The following is a 19762-nucleotide window of genomic DNA, read 5'->3' as shown; positions in this document are numbered from 1 at the left end:
GTATTTGCTCATAATAAGACAAGTGATATTCATGCCAATGTTCATGTATCTTTGGGAATCTAAGAAAATAACAATCTTGAAGAAAAAAAACCTAATCATATTTACTTACTTTGAATAATATAAATTATTCAATTGCTTCAGAAGTTTGTCTAGGCACGGGTTCATATAAACCCTTAATAAATTATGGTTTAATAAAAAATCTTTCTGGATCATTCTTAAATTTTAAAAACAATTAATTTTTAAAACTTATTTGTTGAAGCGAGTGGGGCTTGTAATTACCAATTCTTTCAGGGATGACTACATAACAATAACAGTGAGCACTGTTATTTTCTGAGGAGTAGGAAGTAAAGTAGAACTGAAAGCGAAAGATTCTGATGAATAATTTTTAGAATTCAGCCTCAAGAAATCATTTCCATAGTCATACTTAAATTGTGGAATTACATTTGTCAAAGATCCAACCATGGACAGCAGGCAATATTCTGTGTTTAAATTTTGCTATTTCAAATCATAGAGATAAACAGTCAACACCTCAGTTCAGGAACAAAAGCTCCCATGAAACCAGCAGCACACTGGGAAGAGGTTGGCATTTATATTTACCCACTGGGTTAAAGTGAAAAGACCCTTACAATAAACCAATCAAGTACAGTGCATGTGAATAACCAAGTGCATCAGCAAATGATAATGTGGATGATTTTAAAGATTCAGTCAAGGAAAATATTGTAAATAGATGATACCTACATTTTTAATTTATTACTAAATAAAACCATTTAGCCTATTGAGCAGCACAAGTAATAGGATTTATTTCTCTATTAGATTAGTCCTGATACATGTAAAATTGCATTAATTGCGCACTTAGGGGTGATTGTTTTATTTGCTTTATGTTTGGTGCATGGCCCCAATTATCCAACTGTGCTGTATCCAATCCTTTTTTATGTATCCTCCACTGAATCCGTGACTGACCATGGGACAAATTTTAGTTAATGGGTGGCAAACATGAGGCAAGTGGAGTCTTGGGAAAGCACTTGCAGGTATCCATTTTCTCTTTTTTTCCCAGCTTTTTCCAGGGAACCAGATGCTGGCAAGCCCAAGGAATGATGGGATACATGGCCTAGCCACTACTGTCACTGTAGCCAGTCACTCATCACATCTCTTTTTGAACCACCTAAGACCAGCTCAGCAGAGTTTGACCTGATCTGCTGAGTTCATGATTTGTAAACGAAATAAAAAGCCTTGTTTAAAACCATCAAATTTTGGGCTGTTTTTACTATGAGGCATTGTTCTGCAGCAGAGAGAAATATTTTGGCCCTAAGAAGACATTGATAATAATACAAAGAAAAATGGGTATAAACAGCCATGTTCATTGTAATTGACACATAAGGATTGCTTGTAAGTTTCCATCACAAAAAATGCAATTAGATGGCATCTGAATTCTAGTTGTTAAAAGAAAGCATATAATTAATTGAAGACTGGATCCATGAAAGATGTATTCCTTTATCAGATAGATAGTTAGACATGTAAGATTGCATATCTTGGGTACATATGCATGTTTTCTCTGATTGCCTTATAAATGTGGCATGAATGTGCGTATATGGTTAATGCTGTTCTTTTCATGTGTCTTTCTTCATTTTATGCTAGAGTTCTCAGCAATTGGATTGATGTCAAAACTGGAAGGTTTTCAAAATTCTTGGGATAAAATCAAGGAGAAAGTGAGGTGAAAAAAATCTGTAGAGGTAAAACAAGATTTAGTTTTTATATAAAAATATGTCTATCAGAGAACTGTTGTGATATGGATCTACCCAGATGGGCAAGTATCAGTCCTATTGAAATAGCAGCCTTCTTGATAATTTCCACTCAAATAACATACAAAACCACAGAGTCTTTTTGCAAGAGGAACATGATGTAAAATCAGTCTTCTTGCAAATGTACATTGCCAACTGTGAGATGCTTTGGAAATGCATGGATGGCCTTGAGTTTTATTGGCTTAAATAAATATCTTTAAACAGTGGAAATTTTAGACCTTCTTGATTCAGGAATACTGTGTTCTCATTCTGTGACCACAGCTGGTCTATTTGCAGAGCCCAGGAACTTTTGAATTTGGAGAAGACTTCATATTTTATCCAGTTCAGCTCCATGCTAGTGCAAGACTCCCTTAAAGACAGACTTGGAGCCTTTGGATGACTATTTTTAGTGAATGATAACTCCAATTTCATGAGGCAGCCCATTTCTTCTTTTTCATTGGAAGACTTCTTTTATATTCATTCATAATCTAACTCTCCTCATCATTCACCACACAACAATATAAAATGCATGTGTTTCTTCTCCAAAATGACTGTACCTTCAATAGTTAAGGACATTCTAATAGCTATAGACAAAACATCTTTTATTTTGTATCATGCAGTGGGGTTTCTAGACTCAGGATCATTACAGTCAATCCTACTCTGGATACTCTCTTTCAAAATATAATTCTTAAAATGAACTAAGTAAAGAATCTAGATGTTGTTTGATCACTCAGGACACAGGGAGTTCTTTTTCTTGTATTCCAACTTACTTCCTGTTTTCCCTTCTGAAAATGATTTAGCATTTTTGTCAGTTAAAAAATATGCTGAGAAAATAGAGGGTAGAGTGCTTGCCTTGCAAGCACAAGGCCCTGGGTTCGATCCCCAGCACCGCAAAAAATAATAATATGATGATGAGAAAATAGAAACTACCCTAGTTATTTCAAACAGAGAATACTCATTACGAGAAATTTATTATGGAAGTAATGGGAAGTTGAGTAAATGAGGAGGTGACCTAAAGTTTAGCCACCCAGAAAGTCTCTGAATCTGCTGGGCTAGAAGAACAATAGGAGGTGGTATTAGGGAGCCCAAGATCTGAGTCCCGAGTCCACGGAGTGGAAGTTAAACCACAGTGGGGCTTCCTGGGGGAAAGTGGGACACTGTAGGAAGAGCTACCCAGGAGGACTACAGTCGTGGTCCTGAACCCATGGAGGAAAGGTGTCCATTGCTGGCATTGCATCTATAGGAGAAAGAAGAGGTCAGGGGGAAGGTGTGGAGAGAGGGTCAAGAAGAGGTAGAAGGAGAAAGAGTAGGAAAGCCGCAGCATTACTCTGACTTGTCCTGCTCTCTGATCTTCCACTAATTCCTATGAGTTGAACCTTCTAGAAACCAGTTGCTAGGAAAACCTAAATATAGTTCCCTATAGTATAATGATGCCCAGGAAAAGTTTGAGGAGTAGACCTGACAGTCAACAGATGAGCTGTATTCTAGGTTCTATATTAAATTTTACAAGCCCCCCCAAAACAGAGATATGAGTTCACATTTCCAATATCTACTTAAATTACTTTTCCCACTTGTAAAATAAATAGAATGTCTCCCTGAATTTTTTCCATTGTTTATGGGAATAACTTAATCCAACAATTCTTTGTTGTATTCCAATTATTTAAATAAAATTGGTTACTAGGTTCAGGATAAAGGAGATCAAATCACTCCCTTTGAGCCAGTTGGAGTCTACCAGGAAAGGGAAGCAATCACACTATTGAGGAAAACACTTATTTGCCTCTGTTTCACTTCATTAGGCTACATAATTTCTTTTCTTTTTGACCCAGATAGGAGTAGTGTTTCAGTGAAGACCTCTTTCTATCTCCATTGGTGGTGAAAGTACTTATCAGAATGATGAGATCATTAGTGGAACCCAATCACCAGGACAGTGAGGACTACAGGGCCTTCTCCCCACATCTTAATCTATGGAACTACATTTGTTTGGACCCGGAGGGTTGTCAGTCTTTGCTGGTTAAAGAAATGACCAAGATTTTTTTCTATTTATTTTAACTTTCTCCACTCACAAATGGCTGAGTAATAGATCATGTGGATCTCAGGTTCTAGTTTTATCTAAATGTAGATTCATACATCCAGTCACTTAAAGAAATATCTACTTCAAATTCTTCATGCCTAAAATCAAATTTATTATATTCTATTACATGCTATTTTGTGATATTTAATTTTGATATTCAATACACAAACTTTTATGGTATTCAATGTTGAAACTGTTCCTTCTCAAGAATTCTCCGTATCAGTGAATGCCAACATTCATTCAATTGCTGAATCAGTTGTTTTAATCATTTGTGCTTATTTTCTTTCCTTCTCTCCCCTTCCACAACTAATTGCCAAGACCCATTGTCAATTCTACTTCCCAAACATCTTCACATATTTCATTCCCTCCCCACACGGCCACAGTTATACACTTATCTGGGTTACTCCCATGGCTCCTAACTAGTTTAACTTCCTTCAACATTAATCTTCAAATTGTCCTTCATTAAAATGTCAGGGGTTCTTTCTAAAATGTAAACCAGATAATGTCACTCCCAGGTAAAAATTACTCAATGAATTCCCATTGTCTTTGGGAGTGAACTGTGTAGTTCCTTTGTTGAACAAGATCTCTTTCTCATAGATTAAAAATGATTTAATTCAGCAAATTCACATGGTTCAACGTAATACAACACACCAGCTCATTACCTGGTTCACGATTTTCTTTTTAGACTCACCACTTGGCACTTTGCACATCTTATAGTTCAGATACAGGGAAAGGGAGGAGAGAGAATACAGAGGAAAAAACGGAAAATTTTTAGATGTCTCAATTTTGAAGAGCGTATGGTATATCTAAAGGAAGGTGTCTTGTGAATATTTTCTTCGATAAAGGAAATGTGGGTTAAATATATATCTTTGCAAATCTTTATTATATAAATTGTAATTAGAGCAGAAGAATCTAAAAGACTGAAGAATTGCATTGCGAGAACAGGGAACACAGTTTGAAATCTGAGGAATATTAATAAAAGAATGGGCAAATTAAAAAGTACCTGGAGAGAAAGAGGAACCAAAGAAGATAAAAACTATGAAAAAAAAAAAGAATCTGGCTTTTAAAAAATGGATATGAAGGGGGAAAAGTTGGACATATTCATTGGTTTTTAGTTCTGGCCATGAGGTCTCTGATAATATTACCAGGGAAGTGATGGGGATGAAGGTAGACACCCGTCATTGTATAATGAAAAGGAGAGTGAGAAATGGGACAAGAGTGTACACAACTCTTAGAGAAGCCCACTCTGAAGAAAATGAGGAAAATGTGTCCAGTGGTTCTTTTTTTTTTTTTTTTGGTGGTGCTGGGGATTGAACCCAGGGTCTTGTGCATGTAAGATAAGCACTCTACCAACTGAGCTATATCCCCAGCCCCCTGTCCAGTGGTTCTTAATAGTTGATAATAAACTGAATGCAATAATAAAATGTAAGTTCTTCATCACAAAATAAGTCACCAACAATCTTACTCTAGAAGAAACTTTTGAATATATATCCATTATTTAAAAGTGTAGTCACTTGATCACCACTTAGCAATTTGTAAATAATTGACAGTATTATCAAGCTCTTGAAAGATGCCAGGGCATGGTGATTGGTTTTATGTTCAAGAATGTCCCTAATTCTCACTGAAGGCTGTTAACTTTTGACAATCATGTCTGCTGTCTTTGATTTTTGCTGAAAAAATAAATTATTCCAAAAAAATCTGCCTTCTCAAAAACTCATCTAGTATCATTTATTCATTCTTTTCTGTCTTGTCCGGTAAATAATGGAGAGTGGTAAGCACTGTTCTCTTTGTTCTAGCTGGAACCATTATTATGCTCCCAAGTAGTTATAGGTATTTGCCTTCATGGCACATAGCATGCTTGTTCTTCCTGACCTCCTTGCTTTTGGGTTATTGGTCATGTGACTGCTTATGACTAGTGAGACGTGAGATTTGGCATGTGTTATTTCTGGGCAAGCATAATTCATTGCAGGACCCAGAAGTGTCTTTTCCTCTGAAATATCGGTGAGCAATATTCTACATAGCGTTTGCTTCATGAGCTCACTCCTAGGGAGAAGGGTCTTAGACAACTAATAATCAACATATCATGGGAAGGAAAAATAAATCTTTGTGGTTTTAGTGAGATTTGGGGCTTATTTGTTATTTCAGCATAACCCAATGGATATATTTTCCAAATTATCTTTCTCTGTCGTCTGAAATCCTCCTTCCAAGGCAAATAAAACTCCCTTTCATTTTTGACTTGAGTAAAAGGCTTGGTTTGCACACTTAGGACTTACAATGCTCAGTTTTAACTCTTGTTTCTACCATTTATTGCCTTTGTGGTCATTGTGGTTTAGATATGAGGTGTCTCCCAAGAGCCTGAATGTAAGAAAACACAAGAAGGATTAGAAGTGAAACAGTTGGGTCCTAAGAGTTTTAACCTAATCATTGCATTAATCCCCTGATATGGATTAACTGGGCAGTATCTGTAGGCAGGTGTGGAATGACTGGGATCATTCCTTTAGGGTTTATATTTTGTACCTGTTGAGCAAAGTTCTCTCTGCTTCCTGAATGTGACATCCTTGAGCTGCTTTCCTCCTCCATATCCTCCCACAATGATGTTCTTCCTCACCCTGGGCCCAGAGCTATGGAATGGATACATGGCTAAGACTTTTGAAACCCTGACCCAAATAAACATTTTGTCCTCCAAACTTGTTCTTTTCAAGTTGCGTTGGTCATAGTGACAACAAAGCTGACTAAAATAGTGTTTTTTTTAACAATTTTTATGATCTCTCTGAGTTTTTCTATTATCTATAAAATGATCATAATTATGGTGTTTCTTTTGGAGGGAGTATAAAAGAATAAAATTAAGCTACAGATGGAGCGTGTAGTATAAAATCAACCCATAGTGATCACTCAATAAATGTTTACTTAATCAATGTAATCATTAATCACATGCATAATGTAAAAATGTTATATCTTAACTGAAGCTTCCTTATCCATAGATACAAATGTATACATGTAATAGATATTCATCTGCTGCTCATTAAAAAAAAAATTTACAGTTAAGAATTCGTACTAGAGCCACTTAAAATCTCTTATTGGATTTACACTATTTGCATTAATCACACATCGTTTATTTCTTATTTCTGTCATCTGCTTATGTCCTAGATACTCTACTTTATTGAAAAGTGTGGTACATGGCTCATTTTTTCCCTGTACCCTTGTGCTGTGGTACTTCATTCATATTGACAAGACATCAAAAACCAAAAACAAGGCAACAATAACAACAACAACAACACACACACACACACACAAGTGCGCACCTAAACCTAATTTCTTAGCTCTCCAATACCTCTACCTCACTTAAGAACTCAAATCCACTCTAATAAATATTACCAGAACTGATTCTTCTTGGATAATGTTAAGTTTGAACTTATCTGACTTTCCTATATAATTTCCTATAATTTCAGATTACTTCAGTTTCCTATAACTCAACTACTTCTGCTGCTCTGTGTATTGTCACTCTTAGGATTCCCACTTTCCTGGGACTCTTACCTCCTCAAAGCTCCAATTCTTTCAGGTTCCAGATTGGATGCACATATTCTATTACCACCACTCTTTTCCCTGTACCCTTCTCAATGAATCCCTTGCTCTTCTATTCAAATCAACTGTCAAAATTCCAACTATGAGTGAATACACTGATTTACCTTTTTATTATTATAAATGTTCATGGAAAAGATTGCACACCCAAATGCTAGTATTACCAATTCATGTATTTTCTAATTGGATAGAAATCAACCTTTTATTTTTTTCTTATTTACCCTCATTCCATATTGATACATATTCAGTGGGTTATTTATTTTTATGAGTCAGTAAGAATACCTCTAAATTTCTGTGTTCCTTTTACAGACATGGTAAAACTAAATGCATAGTGCCTTCCTAGTTTCTTTCTAGGAGGGAAACCGTATCTCTTTTAGGCTACAGTTAAACTCTCCACTAATTCTCTGGATGTGCCTAATTTGTCAGTCATCTCCCCTTTCTCATCTTCAACCTTTCATTCTTGAGATGGTCTTCTTCATTACAGTTTCTTCGACTAAGTAATCCTTGCCAAAGCTTTGCTCTTTTCCCCCTAGATATGTTACATTTTCACGAGACTTCCTACATTTTCTTTAACCCAATTCCACCTGCCTGCTGTGTTATTAAGGTTTTGCACCCTCTCTGTTCTAAAGACATCATTTTCCACTCCCTTCCATTTCACTTCTCAGGAGTAGTTGCTATGACTGAACAGTTTCTTCTCATTTTTTTATCGTTTCTTCCTATTACCATCTTGTTTGTAAAAACATCTAGTTCCCCTTATTTTCTTTACAAAGCTCCTCCTGCCTGTGTCCACTCCCTTGCATTTGTACCCCTTGCTGTTCTGCCCCCCACAGACTTCCAAGTTATTGGTACTCTTCCAAGGCGTCAGTTACTCTCCAGCATCTCCTGCTGCCTTGACCTTGAGTCCTGAGGCTTCCTCATAGTCAACGGGCTCCTCAGCTCTGGCCTACACTTCTCTAGTCTTACATTTCCTTCTCCTCAATACTTTAACTATTTGGTGAGTAGTTGTTGCATGATTGATACAAACTCTTAACAATACTTGTAAAGATTAGACGAAATGTAGTTGACTATGGTAATACAGGTAAGATCTCAAACCAAGTTTCTATTCCACACAGACTATTGATTAGCAGTGTTTGAAAAATCTTAATAAGGTTCTATATTATTATTATTATCATTAGTATTACTCTTTGTGCAAACAAGCCTTTAAGCTTTGTATTCATAGTGTTCTACTGTTTCCAGCATCATATACTAGATATTGTACTATTTTATGTCTGATGACCCTTTGTTAAATTGATTTTGAAAGTATGCAAGTGTAAAGAATAAGAAAAATCACTTAAATCTTTAAGTCTTTAACCAGAGATTTTCTTCAAAGGCCATGTAAGTAAATGCAGTGGTAGAAGCTAGTCAGTGATCAAAGCAATACATTAGGGAATAGTAAAGACTGTAGTAAAATGGGAAGCATAGGTCTGACCCAAGGATATTCACATTTAACCAGTAAAGTATTAATGCCAAACAAAATATATCTGTGGGCAATCTTGAGTCCCAAAATTTTCAACTTATGCTTTGATGATGATCTCAGGCAGCTTTAGCAAGAGACAGCCAAAAGTGAAGCAGAATTTTATTTTTGTAGCCAATCTTAACACTTCTTGGTTCAAGTTGATAATAGATTGGAGTTGCCTATTCTAAAAATGGTTGATGAAAGCAGAAATACCCTATGTGAAAAGGAGACCCCAAGTAAAAGAAAAAAAATAATGTGAAAATATGTTGTGTTGGTACTCTCCTTGAATCCTGAAAGGATATAACAAAACAAGGAGAGAAAGGTATTTCTCTGCTTCATACTCTTTATGAATCATTATTTTCTTCAGTATCAAATTGAGATTTCTCTGGGGAACTTTCAAATCCTCTTAAAGGAAAACCACTCAGAAAGTATTGCTGAGTTTCCAAACGAAAGACATCACAGTGTTCAAACTTAATCAAGAGACACCAGTTCATAAAAGGGATCTTAGATGTATGATGTGGCAGCTACCACTGTCCATCCACCCCTCAATATCATATCAGACTTTGCTAGTTGGTTGAAATACTTGCTATGGGTGGAGCCCTTTCAACTTCCAGAATTATTTTCAGCACTGGGAGTACCACTATTTAAGTTTACCATGAGTTAAGCCAAGATCTACCAGGAGGGTTTACTTTTTCTTCAAAGTCATGTGGTTTTCCAAATAGTAACACAGAGCACAGTAAACACTGACATGTCTATAAGGGTATAACAGATGAACCTTGATCTAGTGACAAAAACAGACCACCACAGAGATGGATCTTTTTGATTCATCACTTTATTCCTTATTTTTATGCTTTCTCTCCAAAGTCAAGTCCTTATATATTAACTGTAACATTCTCCTACCTGGTCTCCTGAAATCTAGTCTCTTCTTTCCTGTCTATCCCATGCATATATTATATTAATCTACCATAAACTCCACTTTCATCATATCACTCCCTTGTTCAAATAGTAAATTACCTTCTGCTCTCTCCAAGAGCTCTTTATCTAAACATTTTATTTATTGAAATGAAATCTATTGTGGTTCCATAAATTTGGGAATCCCTAAGTTTCCATATAGCCATATTGCTCAGCGATTTCTCTATTCACATGGTATGGAGCAACAGTTCTTTGCAAAATAATCAGTTTGGGAAGTGTTAGCATAATGCAGGCATAGACAAATATTCACTTTATAGAGCATTTTATGATCACCAATGATCTTATAAAAAATGGAGTCACACAGGTAGATAACAAAAATAGAACCTAGAATGCCTGCTCAGGAGTGTGGCTGTACGGTGGAAACCATGGTTTTGTTTGCAGTGCCACAATGCTTAATTCATGACTTGTCTCTTGTAATTATCTAAGCAGATTTAGTTTTGATTTTCTTTATTATTTCCTATTTTTCTCTGATGATTTAAAAAAGGGCTTCCAAAGCCTTATTTATATTTCTAAATTAATGGTTTGTGTAGGGAAATAAGACCTAGCAGTGAAAGAAGAAGAAAGTAAGCACTCAAAAATGAGTCCATAAATGAATTTGAGAGTAATGTTTGCTGACAAAATTGTGTTGTGATTTTCTTTTCTCCTGGTTTTTCATCCATAGATAACAATGCCATACGTTTGTTTTTATGGTCTTTACTTTGTCTTTTAGAGGGTCTGATAAGCAATTTGAAGTCTGAAAATAAAGATCAACTTTTTTCATTTCCAGGGTGATATTAGGACTTCGTGGTTGTTTGCACAGTTCCACTTAAAGATCACAATCTCGAACACATTGATGAATAAAAATGTCTTTTCTGTGCCTAAGGAGCCAAAGTAAACCTGCAAATGCTGAACTGTAGAGCAAGCCAGGGAAGGGCATCACACAATTCTGGCCTTTAAGTAAAAGTACATATGAATACAAGCATATTTCTGTAAAACAGGGAACCATGCAATGCGGTTACCTGGAGATATGAAGGAGGTCCAGCCTGATGAGGCAGAGGTAGAGATCTGCATGGTACATAGCATTCCTGGAGCCTGCATGCAGTAGGGAAATCCATGCCTCTCAAAGACATCTCTTACTTAATCCTCAGAACCTGAGACTATGTCACCTTATACGGAAAAAAGGACTTACTTGGCAGTTCTGACTATGGTAAAGGTCCTAGAGATGGGACACTATTCTAGATTATCCAAGTGGGTCTAATCTTATCCATGAGTCCTTAAAAGTGTTAGAGGGAAGCAGTAGAGTGGGTCAGAGTCAAAGAGGTGCAATGTGAAAATGCACCTGCTACTGTTGGCTTTGAAGTTGAAAGGAGGTAATGTGGTGCCCTTTAGAACCTGGGAAAGGCCCACAGTGGACAGGCAGCAAACAAATGTGACCCTCCACCTTACAGCAAAAAGGAACTGAATTCTGCTAACAGCCCAATGAATGAGAAATGGAAGCTTCCTAGAGAGTTCCTGCTCTAGGAAAGGAATGCAGCTCAGTGACACCAGGAAAGACTCATACCAGACTTCTACCCAACTGTAAGAGAATATATCTGTGGTGTTTTAGGCTAGCTACATTAGGGAGTAATTTGTTATCGTAGTAATAGAAATGGACACACCAAATTATGAATAGCATTAGGATGTAACCTTGGAAATATATAATGGATATAGACTACAGCAGAGATTTATATACCCCAGGACTAACTTCCTCAAATCCTTGAAATAGATTCAGCTTTTATTCACCACCCCCCTTTTTTTTCAGGTTTGTTTTAGTATATTGGGCATCTTTATACTATAAACTATGAGAAAGCAATTCTGATGTAAAAGAAGAGATGCTGACAGATTCAAGATTAATGCCATCCATTATTAACATGTAAAACTGAGGGAAAGATCAGTGAATTGTGCTCATAGAATTTTGCCCTCATGGGATATGTGAGGGTCAAGTTCAAAACCATTGATAGAAACGATGAAGAAAGATGGACTCTTGGAGCATGGGTTTCCAATTAGAATCTGTCCCTTGCTCATTATGTCAATCCTTTTCTCCCAGTCCCCTCAGGCTGATTCTCTAGGTTAATATGGTGGATATCATGTTTGCTATAGTAGAGAAAGGAAATGATGGCTAAACCCAGTGGCAATGTTGAAAAGCTTCCCAAGTCACACTTGGCTCAAGCTTCTCCAAGGAAGATGGACAGAAGGAAAGGAGGTGGCCTACTATATTCAGGAAAGTGATGTCATATATACTCTCTCTACGCATCTATTGACAGTTTTCAAGTTGAGGAAACAGAACACTTGGGGAGAGTATTTTTCATGAAGGACTTGTGTTTGTCAATCCTTTAGTGGGTCATTACTTTTATCCTGCAATTTTACTGTTTATAATAGAGTACCAAGAATAGATGAACTGTAAATACTCAAATTTCTTAAAGAGTCAAGCATTATAAGGGACTAACTTCTCTAACAACATAATTACCAAGTAAAATTAATAATAAATACTAGTCTTGATGTTTTCCTTGTATACTCATTAGTTTTGAATTATTTTGCCATTGTTGATGACATTTTATTTTGTATCTACCTTAGAAGAGTTTCAAAACTAATAGGGTAAATTCTATGAATTATTGGTATTATAACAAATATTTAGAAACATATTAGCAAGTATTTAAACCATCTTTACAGTCTTGGAATTGACTCTAGACTTATATAACATTTTTTCTCTTTTGTTACAATTTAAATTTCTAATCAATTCATTTAAATTGATCTTTTGGACTTTTATTGAACACTTGTGAGATGGTACACACCACTACAAGAATATGGAAGGCAAAGTTAACTCTGGACAATTTTGTTGTTGATTTGGGGATTCGTAGAAGCTAATGAGAGGGTTAAAAGGCAGTGAGCTATGTCTTTGAGCTTTAGTTTCATCAACTGAAAAATAGAAATAATAATAGTACATATATTAGAGAATTCTTTGAAAGACTTCTCTAAGCTATATTTACTGAAAACTAAATATGCGTATTAATATTTTGGGAAGAAGGAATGTAGAGTTTTTCTAGAGGAACAGAGTGTGTTTATATTTGTTGTGCATTTTTAGGTGCAGATGAAAGGGAAATCCTGAAGATCCAGTGGGCTGTTCAGTCATTTGGTGGTTAGGAGAAGACAGGAAAAGCAGAGCCCAGCCTTGAATGCAGTGGCCACAATAGCACAGGAAATAGCCCAGGGAATCTCTGATTAGTAGCCAGGAGCAGTGGTGATGTCAAAGCAGCAAATCAAAAAAGCATCAGCGATTCAGTACATAGCCACAGAAATTTGATGACCTGTGGGGTTGCCCTGAGACAGTGATAGGCAGTGATCTGAGCGGAACAGCAAACCCTAGTCTGGAGCAGAGTAGCATGGTTGACTGCTGTCAGAAAGGAGTTGGTAAGAGACACTGTCTGAGTAGGTCACCGTGGACTGCTTACTGTGAGAGCACTGTAGAACGATCCTTGGGTGGCACGCCCAGGTGTTCCAGAAGAGGAAGACTTATAATGGGGAGAGGGCAGAGATTGTGTGTTGAGAAAGTGGCAAATAGCTTTCAGGAAAATAGGAGTTTCATCTTATAATGTGACATAAATATGCCCATAATTTAGTAAGCGTGCAGTTTGTTTCAGGTTGCACAAACTACATATAAGGTGATAGATCCTTGAACACAAAGATAACTGGGAGCACAGAGGAAAGCAACAATCTGACCCAAACGTACTGACAAGGTTGACATGATGAAGTGGAGAAAGAATTTGGGGGAAAGTTGAAGTATAATAAGCTATGACTATGATTGGGTAATGAGAAAAATTAAGTAATTTTCCCTTTTGCGTTCTACTTATGCTAGTGCCTCAACTTATAATTGTGTGTGTCCCTATTTTGTTTTCTATATAAGAAATAATTTTGAATTTGTCTTTGTCCTCTCAGTCCTTAAAGACTAAGATTATTGTTAGATCTGTCAATCATTTACATTTATATTTATTGTGCATATTTTTTGTACCTGACCATTTAATAAGAAGTGAGAGGTTGGGGCATAGCTCAGTGGTACAGTGCTTGCCTAATATATGTGAGGCCCTAAGGTTGATTGCTAGCACTGAAAAAAAAGAGTGAGGGAATGGTATGCATTTTGAAAAAATCATACATTCATTTTCCAAAAGCATACTTTCTGAATGGTTGCATCATAATAAATAAAAGGCCACAAATCACTTGTGATAGTTATGTAAATAGTCAGAGAACATGAAGATAGGTGTGTGTGTGTGCATGTGTGTGTTTTACACTGTGCCCTCTACTTCCATGACATAAAACAGTGCCAATGCAACCTGTAGCCTAGAAAGTTTTAATATTTAATGTCTAGCTATAAAAACTACATTTCTGAATTCATTAGCCAATAATAGAAACATATAAAAAATACAACATCGAAGTCATATTCAATAAGATTCTTATATTTTGCTAAAATACTGATCATTCTTTTTGAATTGAAAAGGCCTAGGTTGTCAGACACTGCAACCTTTCCTTCTAGACCTTTCTACAACATCCCTGCGAGAGTGCATCTGGTGTCTGATCATCACTTCCCTGCCTCTGGCACTTTCCTAGTTCAGTGTACCCACAGTGGTCTACTTTCTCATATTCTTCTCACACTTTTTCCTTGTCTCTCTTCCCTCTTTTCTTCTCTACTTGTCTTTCCTATTGTCCTCAAATAATAACTATAATATTACCTTTAATTCATAATTTTACTCCCAATTCTCAGGCCATAAGCATGAATAAATTTTCAGGTGTTTGATAATGAATTTTCAGGTGTCAGATAAGATCTTTCCAGGTAGTTGTTCCCCCATAATCTCAACTGAACTTGACTTACCTCCTAGGTAAGCGGGTGTCACCATTGTTTGCTGGGTTCAAAATCCCACATGTTTCTAAGTTATTTTCCCTCATTCACTTTACCAAGTTAGCAAAGAGGAAAGAATGAGCTGAAGCTCACATACTTTGCCTTGGGTTTAGCTTCACTCATTAACAGCTTTTGGGACCATTGAACAATTCATTTAAATGCTTTAAGTATCAATTTATCTAGCAAATGAGCTGACTGGAATACATAATTTTCAAATTTTTTTCAGCTTCAGCATCTGTTCATTGATATCCAAATCTTATTAAATCTTTTGCATCAATCTTGGACCTATCCCTTGTATTTCTTACCTTTTTCTTTTCTGATTCATCCCCATGACTTTATTTAATCTTCTTCAATAGATTTTCCTTGTTCAATTATTTATTTAACTTGTCTTTCCAATAAATTGTTGCCAGAGTAATTTTCCTCAAATGTAATTAGGGTAATATCATTTTCTTGTTCACAAATCATCAATGACCCATAATTTCTAAGAATAAAATTAAATCACATAGTCTGACTCTAAACCACAGCTTTGCTGCTCATTGCATCTGTCCACACTGTTCTAGAGATTATTTAACTCCTCTCACATCCCTTGTGTGTCTTTCATGTCTAGTCTGTGTTTCTTGGTTCAATTTGTTTTCTCTGCTTGGAATTCTTTTCCGTTCCATCTCCTTATAGCCTCCTGTTCCTTCTTCAAACTTCATGTTTGTTGAGAATTGATCTAATGTACCAGGTGCACTCAGGAGAGTAGCTGTCATATTAAGTACTCAATACACGGTAGTTTATAATTTGGGGTATTTTCTAGGTCATAATACTAATTGGTGGCCATTATTTGACTTACTATTTATTTTGGAGTGAGTTCCAAACTCTTTATTTTTTTGGGAGTGATTTGTTTAAATTTTATTTCCCTTTTACAGTTTCAAATTGTATTTTTCAAGTGTATTCCAAAAAAAATCACTTTGGAGAATTTATTTCCAATTTCTTCACCCATTTTATTTTTAACTTGAGTATTTACAGTTTTTGCTTCTCTAACTTTTCACCAGTGTCACAAAATGCTAAGATACTTATCAGGAAAAGAAAGGATTGATGAGATATCAGAAGTATTAGATACTTGAGCATTGCTGCCTTTTAAAAGAGTCCCTATATACCCTCTGTATGCAAGGTAAGAATTTTAACATATATCGAATTCTCTAGGTCTTCATTCTTTTTATTGAACTGATTTTGCATGAATTAATGAATTGCACTAACATCTTGCACTATGTTTATGATTTTCTTAAGAACTATATATGTGGGTTATTGTCTTTTATATTTGATTCATTGCTATGTAGCACATATACTTAACAGTAAGTATAACTTCATTTAGAATGTTTTTTAATGAAGAGAATATTGTTCTCTTTCCACTGTTAATAGTTTTGTCTTGAATGCTACCTTGGCTGATATGAATATTACTACTGCTCTTGTCTTTTTGTTTGCATTTTACAAATATGTCTTTGCCTATCCTTTATTTATAACCTTTCCAAGTCATCTTGTTTTAAGTTTGTCTTTTGTAAACAGCATATTGTTGAATGTTGTTTTCTACTCTAATCTAAGAGTCTTTGCCTTTTAATTGGGGAGTTCAACACATTTACGTACATTGTCATAACTGATATGTTTGGCCTTACTTCTGTCATCTTGTTTTATGTGTTCTATTTTCTGTGCTTCTTTGCCATTTTCTATGTTTTCTTTCTTGATATTTGGACCATATTTTGTTTGCTTTTGTCTTTTGAATGGATTTAAAAGAGAGAACTTCTGTTTTAAATTCTACCAATTACATCTTTAAGTTTATTGTACACTCATTTAAACCAATATATCTCTAATTATATTTAAGAGCAAAATAATATCTTTAGTCTCATTTTTGACATACTATGTTTCTACTTTTCCTCCTTCCCCATGCCAGTTCCTAGTTCATGATGTACGTTCTTCTCCTGTCTTTTGTGTTCAGCATACATTTTTAATGAGAAATTGAAAATGGGTCTATCTAATACTTATGACATCTCATCAATCCTTTCTTTCCCATGATAAGTATTTTAGCACTTTGTGACACTGGGGAAAAGTAAGAGAAGCAAAAACTGTAAATACTAAAGTTAAAAATAAACTGGGTGAAACATGACACTAAAATCCAGCTCTCCTGTGTTGACTTCTGTTCTCAGGCACACCAGCCCTTTCCTCAACATTGTGTCTTTATTCTTGGCTTTCAATGTTCCTTCAAGTCTCTTAAACATCACCTTCTCAGAGAAACCTTCCTTAAGTACCTGGCTACAGGTATTTTTTTACACCCAATTATTCTTTTTCCTAGCTCTTGTTTTTCCTTCACAGCATCTATCATGATGTTATTCATACTTGAACTCATTAGTTTACTTATTTAAAATCTGGGAGCATGATTAGACCAAAGCTCCAAAAGTACACAAACCATGACTGTTTCATTTACCATAGTAAGACCAAATCTACCTCTGTGGGCTTTTAGGTTATAGTATCAAGGGCATAGTCTAGTAGGTGAAAGAGAGTTATGTTTTGTTTTTTTTTTTTTTTAACAAACTTCTGCTTCAGCCAAGTTATACCAACTCTTATTCTCACATCATACAGTTCCTAAGCACCCTGCACCATGCAATCCTCACTTCTCCAGATTTCTTGGAAACTACTTAGTTCACAGACACTTATTATTGCTTGGTTAATAGTTGTAGTGCTATTTCTGCTGGGCATCTGTTGTATAGCTCTTTAACCATGACTGCTGTGGATTTGCTCTAACCTGGAGATATCTTGAAGTTGTCAATGTATTTGCTCAACATTGAGGTCTCTTGCCTTGCTCTGCTGAATGTTGATATTATAACACAGGACTCTTTACTTTGTAGAATTCTACCATGTTCTTCAGTGGAGTGAGAAGAATATGTGTACTTTCTTCATGGTAAGTTTACCATGGTCCTGGCAGCCCCAAGTGTCCCAAGTCCTTAAGGAATAAGAGTTTCCTGTCTATACTTATATAAGAATAGTTTAGATGTCATTTAGTGGGAATGATGTATAATGGAAACCATTCTGATTTTTCCACTTACCTTCTCTCTCTTTGAACTAATAGAGCAAAATCTCCTTTCCCTCTTCAGTTACAATCAATCATCTTCCCTGTTTAACAATTTTGCTGATACCTGAAGTTTAGGGTGGGGATAAGATTTTTAGAATATACTTGAAACATGACATGAGGTTTGACAGTATACTGTAATTAGACATTCATGTGTTATTCTAGGTTTTCCTTAAAAAGATTCATTTGTTTTTACCTCAAAAACAGCTTTTATTCTAAGACTTAGCTAAACGTAGAATAAAATATCTGTACTTTGTGATAGTGAATGAGTTTCTTGTGAGGAAAGTTGATTGACAAGCTGCAAACAAATCACCAAATCTTTTCATGTAGGCCACTGTGTGAAAGTCAGCTTTTGGTCTCTGATGAGTCTTTTGACTTCTGGATGACTCCTCTGAACTACAGAGGAATTTTTTCTAGTCTTCATTAATCTAGGACTCAGAAAGTGATAACGAAACATGGAAGGCTTTTAAGGAGACTTAGAGGTTTCCATGGAATTGACTCCACTCTGTATCCACTCTTCCTTGTCAGGGACACTTATCTTCACTTGGACTAGACAACTGATGTTGGAAATGTGCACATCTATAGAAAGCCTGTGGTAAGTAAGCTCTGGATTTATTTCCACTTTCTTCCCAGCAGCCAGGGAAATGGTAGTTCTCCTAGCTATGCTAAATAGTCCCAGGTATAGCCACTTGCAGAACAATTCTTCCTAATGGTGAACAGTCTCCTTCTGCAAAGCATCATAAGAAAACATATTGTGGAAGCCAGGATTTTCCTTCAGGGAATAGGGAATTTTGTAGGATTGAATGGCAATTTTAGTATCTTTCTCTTGAAAAACAATTCCTACCTGTCTCTTGGGCATACTTGATGACTGCCTAATAGTTGTAAAGTGTCTATTACTTTAACTAAAGGAAGAAACAAATGGGGTAATCAGTCAAGGATTAGGGAGGACAAAAGGACAAATAGGTGACCTCTGATAGAACAAGCTTGTTAAAATAGTAAACAGTTTATGTCATCATTAGATACGAAACATTATCATCCATATTGAGGAGAATTAACAGGGACATTCTCTCCAAGAGGTTGCAGAGACCTGGAACAACAGAGTGCATGTGGTCAAACTTCCTTCATTTTGCAGATGAAGAAACAAGTCCCAGAAAGGAAAACTGTAAGTCACATAATTAGTTCCTAGTGCAAGCAACACCACAACCAAGGTTTTATCACCCTACATAGACCTTTTCCTAATGACCCCTAGTACAGATTGAAATCATGCAAATCTATGTGTCTCTCTGAACAGTCTTGGCACTGTATTTGTATTGTAATACCTACTAAGGAGTTTATGTTCCCAACTACACCGTTGTTTGGTGCAGAAATGGACTTAAAAGCCTCTCTGTATCTCTTGGATATAGTACAGTGTCTGATATATTTGTGGAATGAATGAGTAAGTAACATTGTTCATATGTGGGAGTTAATGGAATTCTGTGCAATCTGATTGATTATTTTCCCCTTTGACCAAGTTTTAGAAATTTTGACCTGCGTTTGTTTTTTTTTTTCCTCTTGAAGTGAAAAACAACCCTAAAGAATAATAATAAATGTAGCTATCTGTGTTGTACATTGATAGATTTATGTGATGTTTCTTTGTGTCACTAACTCCAAGGTATCACCTCATGTATTTGGGACTTTCACTTTAGAGCAGAAGAAGGAAGACTGATTTATAACCAAGCTTTCCATTTTAATCTTCACTCAATTTTGTTTTCATCTCATTTTGAATGTAATGGTGTTTCATTTAACAACCTGCAAGGGCTTAATCTGAGTCCAAGGTTCTGGGCTAACCTCAAGAAAGTACTAGTGTTAATTCCCTTAA

General features: G+C 35.9%; 1 protein-coding gene across 16 annotated transcripts in view; it reads left to right on the top strand.

The window, feature by feature from the left end:
* Positions 1-19762, top strand: part of LOC306656522 (uncharacterized protein) — a 222069-nt gene that overhangs the window by 95707 nt on the left and 106600 nt on the right. For 15 of the 16 annotated variants that reach the window (XR_013762533.1, XR_013762535.1, XR_013762536.1 and 12 more), the window contains one exon: positions 18433-18499. The exons of the other annotated variant lie outside the window; for it this stretch is intronic. Coding sequence is in view for 7 of the 15 variants with exons in the window: in XM_079131838.1 (XP_078987964.1) it covers positions 18433-18499 (67 nt within the window). In the remaining 8 variants the exon portion in view is untranslated. The remainder of the gene's footprint in view (positions 1-18432; positions 18500-19762) is intronic. 16 annotated transcript variants of the gene reach the window in all.

Source organism: Sciurus vulgaris, assembly GCF_902686455.1.
Source record: "Sciurus vulgaris genome assembly, chromosome: 3".
Classification (NCBI taxonomy): Eukaryota; Metazoa; Chordata; class Mammalia; order Rodentia; family Sciuridae; genus Sciurus; species Sciurus vulgaris.
Note: the sequence above shows the minus strand (reverse complement) of the source record. Positions and strands in the feature narration are given on the sequence as shown.